Below are 16,702 nucleotides of genomic sequence, written 5' to 3' on the forward strand. Positions count from 1 at the left end.
ATTATAATGAATTTTATCTGAACCGTTTGAATCACATTATATTTACCTAAGATTGGCATTCTTCAAGAGCTATGCCCATAATAAACAGTTTCATTTATCGTAAATAGATTAACTTTAATATTGTATATTATGGCTTGGTTTCGTTATCGTTTGAATCGTTTTCAATATGTGTGTGTGTGACTGGCTGTGTGTTTATATAGAACTCGTTGCAAGTAAGTTCTTCAAGTAATATCGACAAATGCTTAGCATTTTCTAAATATTTTACGCGCATATCGAAATATAGACATATATAAACTATGCTAGTCTAAACACTAAATATGCTAGGTTCGGCTAGCCTATCGATCGATAACTAAACTAATTAATAAATTACATATATATATATGTAGTACATAATACTTGTGTGTGTGTGTGTGTGTTTAAATGAAATCCTTGACTCGAACCCAAAGAAATTGACTACTTAAGATTATTTATATAAATGTTAGCTGATGCTCTGCTGCATCACATGGCCATGTTCCACTATTACACTATGCCCCCTCCCCCTCAATGTCTGTCCCCTGTCCCCGCGCTATACAATCTATGAACACAGTGAGCTTTCTGTTCCCCGTTTTACAGGTAGGTCTCCTCATGCTGCCGCTTCCAGCTGCCCCAGAATGCAGATATGCGTCACGGCGGCGCATCATTTGGCGCTGGCGGCGGTTTCTCCGGCTGCAGCTGAGCCGGTGGAGCTACCAGAAACCCACTGGCATCACCTGGCTGTGGCATGCCCATAATGGCGTTGCCAGCTGCCACACTGGCCGAATCGCCGTCCTCCATAATGACCGAACTGTCCGCGGCAGATGGTATGGTGGGCAGAAACCGTACACCAAGACGTGGCGGCGATGAGTCCTCCTCCTCCTGCACCGCCTCCTGGCGAACGAGCCGCGGCTTGCTCAGTGGGTCGTGCATCTGTTTACCATTGTGAGCTGTGAATGGAGCGAACATTAATCGAGTGTTAAGATTGTTGCTATTTGACTACAAAGATCTTTCGACACTCCGCTCCCTATCGCTCTATCTCTCTCTCTCTCTCTCTCACCTATTATCGAGGGCAGCGGCGTGCTGCTTCCAGCACTCGAACGGGACAGCCGGAATGTGGAGGTGCTGGCCGTTGTGGCTGAGGCAGATGAATCGTTGCGTGAACTGGACAAATTGGAATCCTGTGAGGTCTTCCGTGTGATCAGCCAAGCCGAGTGCCTGCGCCTGCCATGCGTATGACCCTGTACCGGGTCCATTAGCTTCAGAGGCATGCTGCAATTGGACTGCGGCGCTGGCGTCGAAGAGTTGGTGCCATGTCGCCAGCTGGAGCTGCGGGAGCTGCAGAAATTCTCGCTGGATATGGAGCTGGCTCGGTTTTTGCGCTGTTGTCGCAGCTCCGCAAATTGATACTCATACGGATTAGCTGCTGCGGCTGTGTAGGCCCTTTGACGTCGTTGTTGTGGTTGCCGGCGCTGCTTGCGTCGCTGCCGCTGGCCACAGCAGAGACGCTTCAAGCGTTGCCACAACGTCGGCGTCTGTTCCATCTTATGCCAGTTGGGCATCTCGCTGGGCAACATGCGCAGGCAGCGGCAACCCGGTGGATGAGCTACTGCAGCAGCTGCGGGTAGAAGGGGCGGGGGCAGCTCTCCACCAGCGCGCTTGCCTCGAGCGGCACGCGCAGTATTGGCAGCACCGGCAGCGGCTCCACCGCCGCCTATAACGCGCGTCTCCTCAAAGTGCTTGCAGAGCGTCACGCAATCCTTCTTGAACTGCTTGGTCATGATGGCATAGAGAAAGGGATTGCAGCAACTGTTCAACGGCAAAACGAAGACCGTAAAGATCTTCGCCTGCTCCAGCGAGATGAGCTGCAGTCCAAAAATAGCCGTTATCGAAAAGAATGCAATCGGTGACCAGCAGAGAAAGTCCGTAAAGACCAGCAAAGCCATCCGCTTGGCAATGCGCGAATCGTTCGTATTCCAGGCCTGACTGCCGCGTATGGCCCAATACATCTTCAGATAGCAGCCCATCAGGGTGAGAAAGGCGCAGCCATTGATGAACATCAGGCTGATCACATAAGTTAAACTGGCCACGCCCGTGGTCGTCTCAAAGGGCAGACAGACGGCAAACTTGCGATAATCGGAGACGCCCAACAGTGGCAGCAGCGCCATGCAGAACGCAAAGATCCAGCCAACGCTCATAATGTAGCCCGCCTGTCGCAGCGATAGTCTCTTATTCAAATGTATTGCATGTGTAATTGCATAGTTCCTCTCGAGCGTTATCACTGCCAGCGTATAGACAGATAGCTCGGAGCTCAGCACGGCGAGAAATCCAGCAAACTGGCAGAGCAACGACATTTGCCAAGGTATTGCAAACATGCGAAATTCGCCCAATGTAGCTGCGTCGACAATGGCCAAAATGCCCAAATAGATGCCCATAAAGAAGTCCGCAGCAGCCAGATTGCAGACCAGAAATCGGGGTACATCCATTTTCGATCTGGAGCAGATGAGCACAAAGACCACGGTGCCGTTGCCGAGCAAAGCGAGCAGAAAGACAACCCAAACGCCGCAGCGCAGAGTCCACCAGTCGAAGAGATCGGCGCAGGGCAGGAATGGACCCGGCATGGGCAGACACTGCACCGAGCCCGGTTGAAAGTCATCGGCCGTAATGCCACTAAAGAGACCGGTGCCTAAGCCGTAGCCAGTGCCGGGCGCACTCATATCATGCTCCTCAAAGTACTCCTCCATATAGCTGTTGGCCAACTGACTGCCCGTCGGTGTCTGCTGCACATCCTCATTCAAATTGTAGTTGTTCATCGGCGAATCCCACAAGTCGTGCATGGCAGCGCCCAGCTGCTTGCTGAGATTATCTGCGAATGGGAGAGGTGTGTAAGATTGGCCGTGACATACTCTGTTTGCAGCTAAAACTTGTCTTGATGACTCTTAAACTGAAAGCGCTTTTGGCAGTGTCTAAACTTAGAATATATTTACATAATTTATATATATATTGCATCTTTTATCAATATTTTATAATGAAATATATATATATATAAAATATAAATCAACCTATTGGATTTGCTTTAACAATTTACCAATTTTTTTTAAATAGCATTTTTATATCTAAACCTACATGGGATCGACTTACTGTAAAACATTAACTTAAATTATAGTTTCCTCTATAAACAAATGAGTTCAAGAATTATAAAAATCTAGAGTCTAAATGTTTATACAATTATATGTCAACTTTACAGACTGAACTGTTGAAAAGCCAGATTCCGAAACGAAACTTAAGAACTCTAAATGGAAATTCTAGCTGATTGCTAAGGGAAAAGGTGGCTTGAATAGTTGAGTCTATAAACTTGCATTTATTATGCAAGCAGACTATAATTAATAATTGAATTTTGGTTCAAGTAATGAGGATTAGAAAATATAAATAACAATTGTAAAGGAGAACATATAGGGCAAAGATAAGTCCAATAGCAAAACAAATATATCATCTACTACTTTGTAAACTTACACGAATATCAGTTAACAGCAGCCTACATACTGCCGTCTGCTCTTTGAGCAGAGTATAGTTAGCTCTAACTAATATAATTTGCAAATGCCAACAGCTAAAGTAATATGCTCGTCTATGCTACCTAAACAGAGTATGAACTACAACAGAACAACAACAAATTCTTATACGCACGCATCTGTGGCCAAATGTTCATCATGCTGTTGTTCCACAATGTCATATCGAACTCCGCATCAGAGGGGAAGAGCACAGCCTCTTGGACCTGGGAGGTCTTACGCTGTGCAGACATTGCCACTAGAGGCAGAAAGGCGCAACAGTGATACGCATACGATAGAATCAGCGTTTGGATGCGTGGAAACGTATCGGGCGGTGGGAATTCACGTAGTTTTGGATTGTTAAAAGTCTTCAAGTGCAGCAAGCCACGCAAGCCTGCCTCCGGCAGCTGTGGAAATATATTATTGCCCAAATTGAGATCCTCGAGACCGGTGAAGGCAGCGAACGCATCCTTGTGTATGTAAGCTATCTCATTGCCCTCCAGATCGCTGTAAATGAAGCTCAGCTAAAATATGTATAGAGGAGTGTAGTGTTTAAGCTTACAGCAGCTGGAGCTTGGGTATGCCCTGGAAGGCATCCTGCGGCAGTGCCTTGATGCGGTTATAGGAGAGCAGCAAGTCGTGCAGCTGTTTAAGTCCATGGAAAGGTCGTCCTTGTAACGTCTCAATTTGATTACTCGATAGATCTCTGTAAGGATAATATATATATATATATATATATATGTATTCATATATATCTGCTGAGATATATATCTATATCTTTTCGATATACTCACAACAGCCTTAAGTCTCTGCAGCTACTTAAATTTGGGATGCTTTTCAGGGAATTGGTTTTAAGTTCTCTAAAAGCAAAAGGAAAATATGAATTAAATATGAAATTCATAAATTAATATCTTGTCTCTCTTACAAACTCTTCAGTCTTGGCGTTTGACGACACAGATTCGATGGCACCTCCTGAATGCCTGCACGATCCAGTTTAAGTATCTCCAGCGCATGGCAGGCCTCCAGCTCAGGAAAGCTACGCAAAGTGCGTACATCGGAGAGTATACTAAAATATAGAGTTGCATATCAATAAGATTATTAATTATCGATTTTAGTTACTTACAGCTTTCGCATCTTGGACATGCCACGAAAGGCGCCCGCAGTGATCGTGGATAAAGGATTCGCGCGCATATCTAAAATTTGCATGCTGCGCGGCAGTTCCGTATCGTTTATCCAGCGTATGCGATTGCTTGTCATAGAGCTGCAAAATATAGATATGTATCTGTTAGATGCACGTGCGTATCTCTAAGATGCACTCTGTTGGCAAGTGCCACTTGACACTTTTGCTGCGTTGCAGCTGCATTTGAAAGTCTAGTTGGCTAGCTACCAAGACAACTGCTACGCATAAAATCAGTATATATATATTATATATATATATTTATATATATATTTATATATATATTTATATATATATGTATATATAAATATATTTTGGTGGCATATTTTGTTATCGTTTTTAGGGTTTTTCTTGGCCAACTTGCTTACATCTCCCAGGCAATTCTCAGTAAGTTCCTTGCTTTGTGGGTCAACATTGAAGGTGAAGTAGTTTTACGCCACATATAGACATAAGTTTTTACCCAAAAAGCAATTGCAGATTGTTGTAAGGAAAGGGAATAATTAAATTATAAAATAATCAAATGAAGACTATTAATATTAAAGACTAAGAAGACAGAGTATAAGAACTAAACAAAAATAAAAATAGAAACAAAAATAAATAAATATATAAACAATTTTAAAAAAATTAATATGAAAAAAAAATTTTTTAATTTATATATTTTTTGTATTTAATATATGTATTTAATATATGCAATATAAAAAATGTAATTAAGTAGAGGTATGAGTATAAAAAATATATTAAATATATGTTAATTTAATTTGTATTTGTAGTTAATCATAAATATTTTAATTTAATATTATTTACATCATTTTTTCACGGTCTCTAACAAATTTCTCTTCTGCCTTCGCCAAGTTTTCTTTTTAAAGCTTTGATATTTTAAATGTTGTTTTTATATATTTTACTTTTCAAGTATTTTTTAAGGTTTTGTTTCAATATCATTAGCTGTGCTAAGATTTCCTTCTAACTCTCGATTTATTCCCACATTTAATTACTTACAAAAAAAAACGTATGTTTCATTTGCCAGCGAAAAGTTTCCACTCAAGTCTCACAGTTTATCGAAGTAATTTGTTGCCAGGATTTTGATATTTTATTTTTATTTCTCGCCTTCCTTTGGCTTCTCATCTAAGGAACAGTTAACTCTCTGCTTGCGAGCACTACAAAATGTTTTTAATCCTTTTAAATTTGTTTTTCTTGCCAGTTGGTAAGACACAAAAAAAACCGCAACCCACATGAGCCAAGAAAAAGTGCAAGATTTCTCAACAGCCACGCCCCCAGCATGCCCTGCCTCTCTGCACGCGCTGAAGAGTCACAAATTTATTTGCCAGTTTAATTCCCCAATCATGGGGATAGCAGTTGGTTGGTCGGTTCGTTGGTTTGGCTGATGCTCGGCAAGTGCAACGCAGCGTGGCTTTTATCGCAACATTTAACATGCTCATAATTATCCTGTTTACCAGAAATTCAATTTCCTTGGGGACACATTCGAGAAATGTTACAAAAAGGCAACAAAAAAAAAAAAAAGAAAAACTGTCGCAACGATGTCAACGATTCCAATGACAGTCGACGCAGTCGCCACAGTTTCCAGTTGCAGGAAGTGCGTGTGACAAAAACAGAATGCAACTGCGACTCGAATGAACTCTGATGCAAAGAAAGAATTTTAAATACTCTAGGAGACAACTTTATCGAAATGTAAATGAAGAAACCCTTTTATAGTACGTAATAATCCTGATAATAATAAATTGTTAAAGCTCAATGAGAAAAATTAACAAAATGAAAAATATGTTTATCGATAGACACAATCGATATATTTTCCTAAATTATAAATCTTAGATCAGATCATAATAATATATGATAGAATGATGATGATCTTCTCTTTTCCTCACTTGCCTTAGAATGTAGAATGAGATAAGAATGGAAATATAAAATTTTTCTGTTCTTATATTTCTGCTCTTAAATGCATCCCTATCACTCTTTATTGATAGCCCTTTCTCAACTCTTCCTCTATTTTCCAGCATTTTTTCATTTTCCTTTGACATCTATATTCCAGCATCTCTTAAACTTTTTTACTACTTTTTACTTCAGAGTTTCTTTAACCGCATCGGAAAGTAAATAGACTTTGACTAACAATAAAATGAAAGAGTTGCATTGCAATAGCTACAGGATGTAGCTCAAGTCAACTGCTGACGCAAGGTAGGGGGTCGGTGACTGGTTTACTTAGGGGTCCAACTACTACTAGTTATAAGGATGGGCATGGGATGGAGCACAGCGTCGTAAATTCTCCAAGTAATGATGCGTTATGATTTTTGGTTTCCGCTTGTTTGCCGCCTGACAAAGTAGGAGATGTTGTGCTGCCAACTTAACAATGCAGCAAATTGTGCCAGGCTTCACTGTACTTTATTTACCACAGAGGAAGAGCTCACTCTCTCCCTCTCTCTTTCTCTTATTATTTAACTATTTTAATCTATGCTTGGCACCTGGTGTAAATACTTACAGCTCCTGCAGCTGCGGCAATTTGCCAAGTCCCTCCGGCAAGCTGCTTATCAAATTATCATCCAGTTCTCTAAAAAGCAGAAGAAGAGCAAAAATGTAGTATGAAAATTATTATTGAAGCACATCTCAAATATCGTTTATACAAATATTGTGATTCGCTCTGTGAGTCGCCCAACTGAGTATTTGCATTTGCGGAGGGTCCACTCCTCCGTACGTGTCCGCACGTACCTAAAACATTCTGATTGGATGGCCCTGCCGACTAGCCCCAACTGTTCGTGTGGGTTGCAAATTTATGCATGGATATAGATATAAAGTTCAGTTGCGAACAAAGTGCATTGATTTCAATTATACGTGAGGGTGAAAATATATTAATATAAAAAGGGAAAATGTATAAATTTAAAGTGCTTTTGTTTAACAATATGGATTTACATATGTGGGCCATAAAATATTGAGTTGAATTTTATTTAATATTATTATTAATTTTTAAGTATTGGTATGAGTTATATAACACAGAACTGTGACAATCAACATCATAAATTGCGGTGATCAAATTGCTTTTCTAATAAAAATAATTATTCAAACTAAGGAAAATATATATGAAATATTAAAAATGTGAATTAGTCAATAAAGATATGTTCAAAAAATGTTTAGTAAAATATATAAATAATTTGTGACTTTCACGAACTTAGTTGGAGAAGTTGACAATATTTTTAAATATATTTAATAAAATTCAAATTTTTATAAATGCAATTTGCATTTGAAATATTTTTTTACCTTTGCAAAAAATTATGTCTTATTATTTTTATTTACAATATATATTTTTTATATTTTGTTAAAGATGTTATTATTATATTTTAATAGAAATAAACAATTTTTATTTTACTGGCAAAATAGCTTAATTCATTTTGCATTTGGCTAGCTTTTCGCTAATACCATAATAAGTATTTTGTTTCTGAATACGTGCTCCTCTATCAATTCATATTCTACTTTATCTTTAGTTCTGCTTTCCATTAAATATATTAATACACGGATATATATGAACAGCTCGCTGTTAGTTCCAAACACTAGTTGACTCTGCTTTCGCTCAATATGCGTGACTGGCATTAAAACAAAACTTTCACTTGGCCAACGCGTTACAGACATGCAACTGGGAGAGAAGGAAACGTAGAGGGAGTTGATAGTGTGAGTCTGTGTGTTTGGAAAAGCTCATAAATCTTTGGGGAAAATGCATACGGAAAATTTCTTGATACTTTTCAACACAGATTTACGCGTTGCACGGCAAAAGTTTTTCACTTTCACTTGATGCATTCTTCTTCTGCTGCAGTTGCAGTTGCAGTTGCCCTTTAGCTAAGCATATATATATAAACCCCACATAGTTTGTCGGTTTAGTTCACTTCACATGTCTGTCAGCCGCAACATAAATTTGCATATTTGTCATCGTCTGCAGCCCTCGAGTTTGTTTAATGCGCCCGCCCCCAAAGTATGCAATGCATGAGCCAAAAATTTGCGGTAAGCAGCAACAGCAGCTACAGTGACAGCGCCGCCAGCAGCGACTGCAACTGCGACGCGAGCAGCGGCGACGACAGTTTAAGCTGTCGCAACTCTAACACAGAAAAAAGTTTTCCACGCTTTGCTCCAAAATTGAAATTTATTCGAGCCAAGCTAAAAAAAAACAGGCATGCAAAAGTCAATTAATGATGGACTGGTAATTACCCTGTAATTAAAGATATATTTGGGTATTCCCTAAGGAATAGAGATTCATACTGTATCAAGTCTGCAATATATGTGAGAGTTGCAAGGAGACATTTGTAGTCTTATCGATTATTATCAAAGGAATGAAATGATAAATTTATGAATACGTAAAATTTCCTTTTCAATATACACACACAATACACAGACGTTTAATTTGTTTATGTATATATATTTTATCTATTTTCACAAGTCCAGCATACCCTTCTAAAGTTATTTACTGAGTGCAACACGAAATAAAACGGATAAACACCATTTCCACTTGCACTTCAACTTTCGACTGTTTACACCCTCAAGTATTGAAACTTTTATTTGAGGTCTTGCGGTGCAGCGAGTGAATCGAAAATGCTCTTAAAAGATTTTAAAATACGAAAATGGAAAAAAAAATACTATACGATACGATATTTCTGCTGAAATATACTATGGAAATACCTTTGATATAATTTTTTCTAACTTTATTTAAATGTTATCAAGCTTCAATATATTTCATTTTCCAGACATTCACCTCAATGTCGATCTTTAATGTTTATATTTCCTTAATGTTATGAAGAGTATTTTAAGTTCTATAGCTTAGGCATTCTTTAGCTTGAATATCACTTGCATTTTCTTTTATTTTGTGGTACATGGCTCTGTCTCATTCAGTAACATCCTGTTCCGTCTCGTTCTGTTCTGTCAAGTCATATATGTGTGTATATATGTATTTGTGTCTGAAGTTCTTAAAGTATTTGTTGTTTGGTTTGGTTTGCTTTACTTACAAAACTTTTAAGGCCGTTAAATTCTTGAGAGCGCCCGCTGAGATTTTCATGATTTGATTGCGCTTCAGTAAGCTGTAAAATAAATAATATATATATATGTATATATATATATGATATATATGGAAACCATTTATTAGCTAACGTTCTACTTACAGCACGATCAAATTTGGCATTCGTGGAAAGTCCTCATCGTTTATTATTGTCAACAAATTGCTGCCCAAATTGCTGAACATTTCGAATCCATTAATGAGTTTGCATTATGGATGAGAATAAAGAGAGAGACAGAAGAGGGAAACTATGAGTAATCGAGTTTCTTATGAGCAACTGCTTTTGGTTATAATTCAAAATTTTTATAGAGCACACACAGAGCAAAAGATAGTGAGAGAGATGAGCAATTGAATAAGTTTTAAGTTATGGTTAGAAATTGTAAATGACTTTTGTCTTAAGGGCTTCGAGCTGAAGCTAAAAACATGCACATTAAGCTAATGGTATATCAAATTGAGTCTGGTTTATTGGGTAAAGGGTTATTGATGGTGAGGTAAGTTGAGTGAAATGAAATAGTTATGAACTTTTAAGAAGTAAAAGTATATTTAATTTAAAATTAAACGGTTGCTAATAAAATAAATGATTAGATTATGTGATTGATATATATTATGAAAAATATATTCTATAATGTAATTTTACTGTTTTTAGTTGATTTTTTGAAGTTAAGTACATTTTTATTAATAATAACAAACAATCTAAAATGCTTCGTTTTGTGTACCACCAAAGAGTATGCTACATAAATTAATAGAAAATTAAATTTCCGCATATTTCATAAATATGCTACCAAACTAGATATTGGCTTATTGTTAGCCAATTTTGCATTTATTTTCATTTGCCTCATGCATTTCACAGTAAAGCCCCAACGATTGTTGTCAGTAAAAACCGCATGTAGCTCACACAAAATGCAAATTTACTAATTGCGCTGGCTAAGCTATAAAAATATATTTAAAATTAATTTAGATTATGCGGAAAATTGTAATACAATGCATAATTTAATGAATATTGTGTTAAGTAGCAAGCAGGATTATCAATTCGTGAAGCATGCAAATGTAGGGTATGAGTAGAGTTATTTAAACTGATATTTTTTATCTAAACCATGCGACTTTTAGGATATCCAAATTTTTAGAAATATATTGAAAAAATATTTGATATAAATGTATATCAATTAGGAACACTTTCAGAGAAAAATAAAGGAAAACTCAGAACAGAAGTTTAATAAAATATTGTAAATAATTTACAAATTGTAGAGTATACAAGAAACAAAAAAATTTTATAAAAAAATATACAATATATTTTATATTTACAATATAGATACAAAAATATTGAAAGCATTAACATTGCAGGGTATTAAAAAGTTAATAGTAAAATTTAGAAATTTATTATTAATTAAATAAAGATAATATTTTGTTAGCATGCAATATCTGAGGCATTTAGGAAAGTAAGAAAAACGGGGATAAAATAATATTTTAAAAAGCTCACAGTGCTTCAAGAGTTTTGAGTCCGGCCAAAGCGTTTGTTGGAATGCGATAGAAGAGATTCCCCTCGAGGCGCAACGAGCGCAGCTGCTGCAGGTTGCCCAAACAGTTGCCATCCAGGCTGACCAGGGCGTTGCCATTCAATTGACTGTGCCGCCGAGTTTGTGGGTGGGTGGTTGGGTGGTGCAATGGGTGTAAATATACAGATAAGTATTCATATATATATATACATATATATATATATATATATATATATATATATGAACGATTGCACATGGAAGTGAGAGTAAAGGAAATAGAAAAGCGTAAAATATCAACAAAATAGCGTGTAATTACTGGCAAGTGCTGTAGATTTGTGTGTGAGTGTGTGTGTGTGTGTGCAGTCAGCAAGCTAAATGGCAGCAAGCGTACTAATTGATCCTGCAGGCGTCTGTCGTCAGCCTGCGGCTGCATCCTTACTCGTAACGCTTAAAAGCAAACATTAAAAATATATACACAAGCACACAAATGCACACTCGTACACACACACATACCCTCGCACACACACCCATATAGATAACAATTTGAGTTGGCATTTCAATACTTACAGGCTGACAAGCTGACTGAGTCCTTGAAAGGAATGCGGCGCGAGCGCTTTAAGGCCGCAATTTTGCAAATTTAAACGCTTCAATTTGGCCAAGCCGTAAAACGTATACGGATCCATATTAATGATGCTATTGTCCGACAAAGTTCTGCAAATAGACAAAACCTTCCCTTGGTCAACAAGATTCCTAAGACGAACAGCGCAAGGCGAATGGCGAAACTTGAAAGTGCAGGAAATTGCAAGGATAACAGCCTGAGTAATTAATCGTAAGTCAAGGCGCTGAAATACGCATATATGTATATGTTTATACACTCAGAGAAACTAGAATATCTATTGCTTTTACAATTATAAATGATTACTTTTTTAATTAAAATGAATATATGAAGTTCTTGAATTTAACAATTTCGAAACATTCATAAAGTGTGAGTAATAAAAAAGAAACTCAACTAGCACAATCTCGATTCTATATATATAGATTCTATATATCACATTTATCATGTATTTAATTTAATTACAACATTTAAAGTATTTTCTCTGAGTGTATATATAAAACATAATCAAGTAATTTATAAAGCTTGGCCACTCGCCTGTCTAACCAACCCACAACTGACCACTGTGATTTTTTTTTGAAGATGGGTTAGGGTAGGTTAGATTAGGTTGGGCTAGGGTAGCGTAGTGTAGGATAGGTCAGGGCAGGGCAGGGGTGGTCGCTGTGAAATTGAATAATGAGTCGCTGCGCTCATGACAGGCAACAATGAAAGTTTTGCGCCCTGTTGTTGTCGCCTTTGTTTTTCCCATAATTTTTGTGATATTTTTTATTGTTGTGCTAGCCGCTTAATATACAGATTAAAAAAGTGGGTGTGGCACAATGACTTGTGGTTAGAGGCACAATAGAAAGGGCTGTGTTGAAGCATGGAGTGTGTGAATTATGTTGTGGCTGAGCTGAGAGACGAGGATGTCAAATAGCACCATTTATTATATCAACAGCGCATATTTACAAGGAAGATTTGAAATCATTTTTTATATGCTATATTTCAACAACAAAAAATATTGAGTTAATGAATTAATTAATACAGAATGATATATTAATATTACTAGAAAAGTTTGATTTCAATAAAGCTTGATTTTGAGACTGTATGACTGTAGCTCGGTTACATAGAGCGAAAGTTCATAAATTTATTAATTATATACTAAAATTTATTTAATTAGCAAGCAAATTTAAGAAAGTAGAGATAATTTCTCGAAGATATATTAAAATTAAATGGACTAAGCCGTTCGAACTCGTACAGAAGTCAGTCAAAATAATAATAAAATCATAGAAAAATGTTCAATACTAAATATGCTTCAAGTATATTGCATTTTCTGGCTAACTGGATATAAACTATTTTATGTATTTCGAAATATATTATTTAAACTCTCTGTAAGTTCCTTAAAAAAATGTAGTACCAAATTGAGTAAGCCCTTTAAACGTATCTACCCATCAGGCTCTACTAACCAAATAAGTCCAATTTATATTATTTGCAATATTTCCTCGCAATTTCCAGCACATAAAAATTTACAATAAAGTAAAGTACAATTTATAATAAAGTTTTGCGGGTCAAAATGAAAAGCTTTGCCCCTTTGTCATACTTACAGCTCCTCGAGATGTGGCACCATGAAAAATGAATTAGCCTCCAATCTGGTCAAATTGTTGTTTCCCAAATCTCTGCAAAAACAAAGGGGAAAATGAAACGGCAATGAGACAAAAATAATAAACAAATTAATATGTTTTGCGGGATGAAAAATATCATCTCTAGATGGGCCCATCTATCACTTTCAATAAGCCAATCGCATGGGAAATAAAATATTATGTGATGAATAGAGAAGGTTGCTTAAACAGTTAGCCAGCATTTCGCAGCCGAAAAACTTTTCGCTAGGCCATCAATCAAACGGTAAATGGCATTAAAAAAACATATTGAACTGGGAAATGGCTAAAATATGAAGATGAACTGCGGCAACAATTGGCAATTGCCAGTTGCCCGTTGGCAATTGGCAAATGGCAAATGCAACGTGCCACAGACATATTTTATTTACCAGACAGTAGTCATATTTAAAGCACGATTTATATTGGGGTAACTGTCGCCAAGCGATGCGTTAATTAATAAATAATTTATTTATCTATTTATTTATTTATTTATGGCCAGAGTTCGCTTTGGCCATTAATCAGCGGGGTAGCCAAAAACGGGAAGCCCAACTCCTTTGAGAGGCTTGCTTTTTTGTTTTTTTTTTTTTTTGCGACGGCAAGAAAACGTGACTGACATACGAGCCACAAGTCTTAGCTGAAAATCGAGCGTACGATTATGAAACCTCGCACAACGTGGCGTATGTGTAATTAGATTAAACCGCATGCCAAAACAGCAGCGAAACAAAAACAAAAATAAATAAAATAAAGAAACCGATTCGACAACACTGCGAAATTGACTTGTAATTATACGAATGGGGAATATGCGGAATTTAGGCAACCAAAATACTTTTGTCTCTAATTCCCTCAGTTAACACACTAATCGCTTAATAATGAAATCGATTTATATCATTGCGCATTAATAGTTATAATATGGAGCACAGTTGAACATTTAGTTGTGCTAGATTTATGGCTAAAGTTTGAGCAAAGAAATAGGCAGAACTATTTAAGCGGAGGAATCAAATTGTTTTCGTAATAATATTACTTATATTTAAATAAAAAATTTTCATAATTATGATCTGTTATAGTCAAAATTAAGACAAATAATTAAATAAAATAAAATGACAATATTAAAACCTAGAATCAATATGTTAATTTTGGTTATTTTTGCGCTAAGACTTGACCCTTGTAGAAGGAGTTTTATACTGTTTGATCAATGCTGAATGGGTGCCTGTGGCCATTTCTAGTATAGTATATTTCGAAGTGCCAGGCGTCAAGTGACACATCAAATAGAGTGAATAGAGTAAAGATGCCAATGACTATATGTTTTAAATTTAAAATTTTTGAGTATTCATACAGTTAAATGGACAAGCCTATATACTCTTTTCATTTCGCAAATGAGTATAAAACATAAATTCTTTTATTTTATTTTATGCCAATTTTCTTAGACTGTCTCCGGAAGTCTTCTTCGGGGCTATTAACATATGACGTGAGCATTGATTGACGTGAGCTATTAATCTAGTGGCAAATCAATAGTTGCCTCAGCGAACAAAATTACAAATAAACAAATGATAATAATAAATATTATTATAAAAATAGTTCTAAGAATAATTCTACTAATTACAAAAAAAAATATTTTGAAACTAATAAGACTAATAATGAAAATATTGTCAAAGAAATAAATACGACACTCAATGATAGCTTTAAAATGTCTCAATAATATTGACGAATACAATAATTAATATCTTCATTAATAAGAATTAAGAATTAATTTTAAATAATAGGTAGTCAACTCAATATTAAAGCAATTTACTTATAAGGCAGATTGCACTCCCTTAATTCATATATATATATTGTTTCTAGCCCATCAAAGCTATTCCTCAGGTGTGCCTTATTTTGTCGTTCATTACCCACTAGCTAATGTGTGTGTGTCTATGCTTAGCAACCAGTTTGATACTTACAGAATTAGAACCTCGCTGGGCAAATTAACAGGCACCGCCAGGATGCCAATGCTGCGACAGCTCAGTTTCAGATTCTCCAGACTGCCAGTGCAGTGGCAATGCTTCAGCAGCCACAGCTCACAGACGCTGTGCAGAGTGTGTGCGTTTGTTTTGCTGGCATTGCTGCTGCCGTTGTTTGCATTGCTGTCGAAGTCGCTGTTGCCACTCGCAGCAGCAGCAGCTGCCGTTGCCTTGGCGTGCTGACTGCCGTGATATTCCTGCAGCGATTTCTCGTAGAGTATTTGCGCCTCACGCTCCGGATCCGATGAGGGCAGCATAACGTTTTCCCTAATGCCGGGGGGCGTGGCTGTGGGTGGAACAGTGGGCGTGGCTGTGGGCGTGTCAGACATATTGTAGACACTTAGACCGTTAAGTTGCTTGGCAGTGTTACGATTTTCTTTGGTTTCATTTAAATGCAGCGACGTCGGCGTCGACAGCGCCGCTGTGACCCGCATCAAAAGCAGAGACAGCAGCAGCAGCAGTGGCAGCGGCAGAGGCAGCGGGAGCTGCAATGCCAACAGATCTTGCCAAAAACCGCCGGCTCTTAATTTTGCTGCTGCTCTGCCGACGTCGCTGCGCTTATGCTTGCGGCGGCGCCGGCCATGCGCTGCCATCTCTGTCGCCGTCGCCGTGGCCGTCGCTGTTGGCGTCGCAGTTGCCGTCGCAGTTGCTGATTGATGCTGTCAAGCATTTGTCATTTGATGACAGTTTTGTGCGCAATTCGTTTCTCGCTCATGATTTTTCGCTCTCCTTGTTGTTATTGTAGTTGTTGTGGCTGCTTCTATTGCCGTTAGTCGAGTTGTTGTTGCTTTGCACGTTTTTTCGCTCACTTTTCTGTATTTTGTTTTGTATTTATTTGCTTTTTTATTTATTTACATTCACTTTCTGCTTCAGCTGCATTTCATTGTGTTCGAATTTTGTTGGTTTTTGCGATTCGTTTGCTTCGCATCACTTTTAGTGTCGTTTTTTTGAGTGTATTTGCTAACGGTATTTGTTGGGCTTTTGAAATGGTTTGGAATTGAAATAGCTTAGAACATTTTGTATGCAATACTCTATTGTATATCTAGTGCGTACACGTAACGTATACGTAATATTTCCGTAGGGTAACAATACGTATACGTAAAGTAAACAACTAATGGTTGTAGTTTGCAGTTGTAGTTCATAATTTCAGTTTCGAAATACATTCTTTACGTTATTTAAATTTATAGAGTTTT

At 37.4% G+C, this 16,702-nt stretch overlaps 1 protein-coding gene across 1 annotated transcript; it reads right to left on the reverse strand.

Annotated features, from left to right (window-relative positions):
- Positions 1-137: 137 nt before the first annotated feature.
- LOC111600338 (leucine-rich repeat-containing G-protein coupled receptor 6) lies at positions 138-16,327 on the reverse strand. The gene is made up of 14 exons (XM_030225189.1): positions 15,450-16,327; positions 13,462-13,533; positions 11,833-11,976; positions 11,250-11,393; positions 9,879-9,950; positions 9,726-9,797; positions 7,223-7,291; positions 4,681-4,818; positions 4,483-4,623; positions 4,352-4,417; positions 4,120-4,263; positions 3,697-4,064; positions 1,073-2,878; positions 138-962 (listed from the first exon to the last, which is right to left on the reverse strand). Exons 1-14 carry the CDS (start codon positions 16,100-16,102, stop codon positions 664-666), a joined length of 4,188 nt encoding a protein of 1,395 aa, XP_030081049.1. The 5' UTR covers positions 16,103-16,327; the 3' UTR covers positions 138-663.
- Positions 16,328-16,702: the final 375 nt, after the last annotated feature.

This window comes from Drosophila hydei, unplaced genomic scaffold, assembly GCF_003285905.1.
Source record: "Drosophila hydei strain 15085-1641.00,03,60 unplaced genomic scaffold, DhydRS2 tig00008124-arrow-arrow-pilon, whole genome shotgun sequence".
Lineage (NCBI taxonomy): Eukaryota > Metazoa > Arthropoda > Insecta > Diptera > Drosophilidae > Drosophila > Drosophila hydei.

Coding starts and splice junctions, on each gene's coding strand:
- LOC111600338 (XM_030225189.1), bottom strand. CDS start 16,102: ATGGCAGCGCATGGCCGGCGCCGCCGCAAGCATAAGCGCAGCGACGTC. Junction 11,977..13,461: donor GTGCCACATCTCGAGGAGCT/GTAAGTATGACA, acceptor GTCTATTTGCAG/AACTTTGTCGGACAATAGCA. Junction 4,819..7,222: donor TTGCCGCAGCTGCAGGAGCT/GTAAGTATTTAC, acceptor TATATTTTGCAG/CTCTATGACAAGCAATCGCA.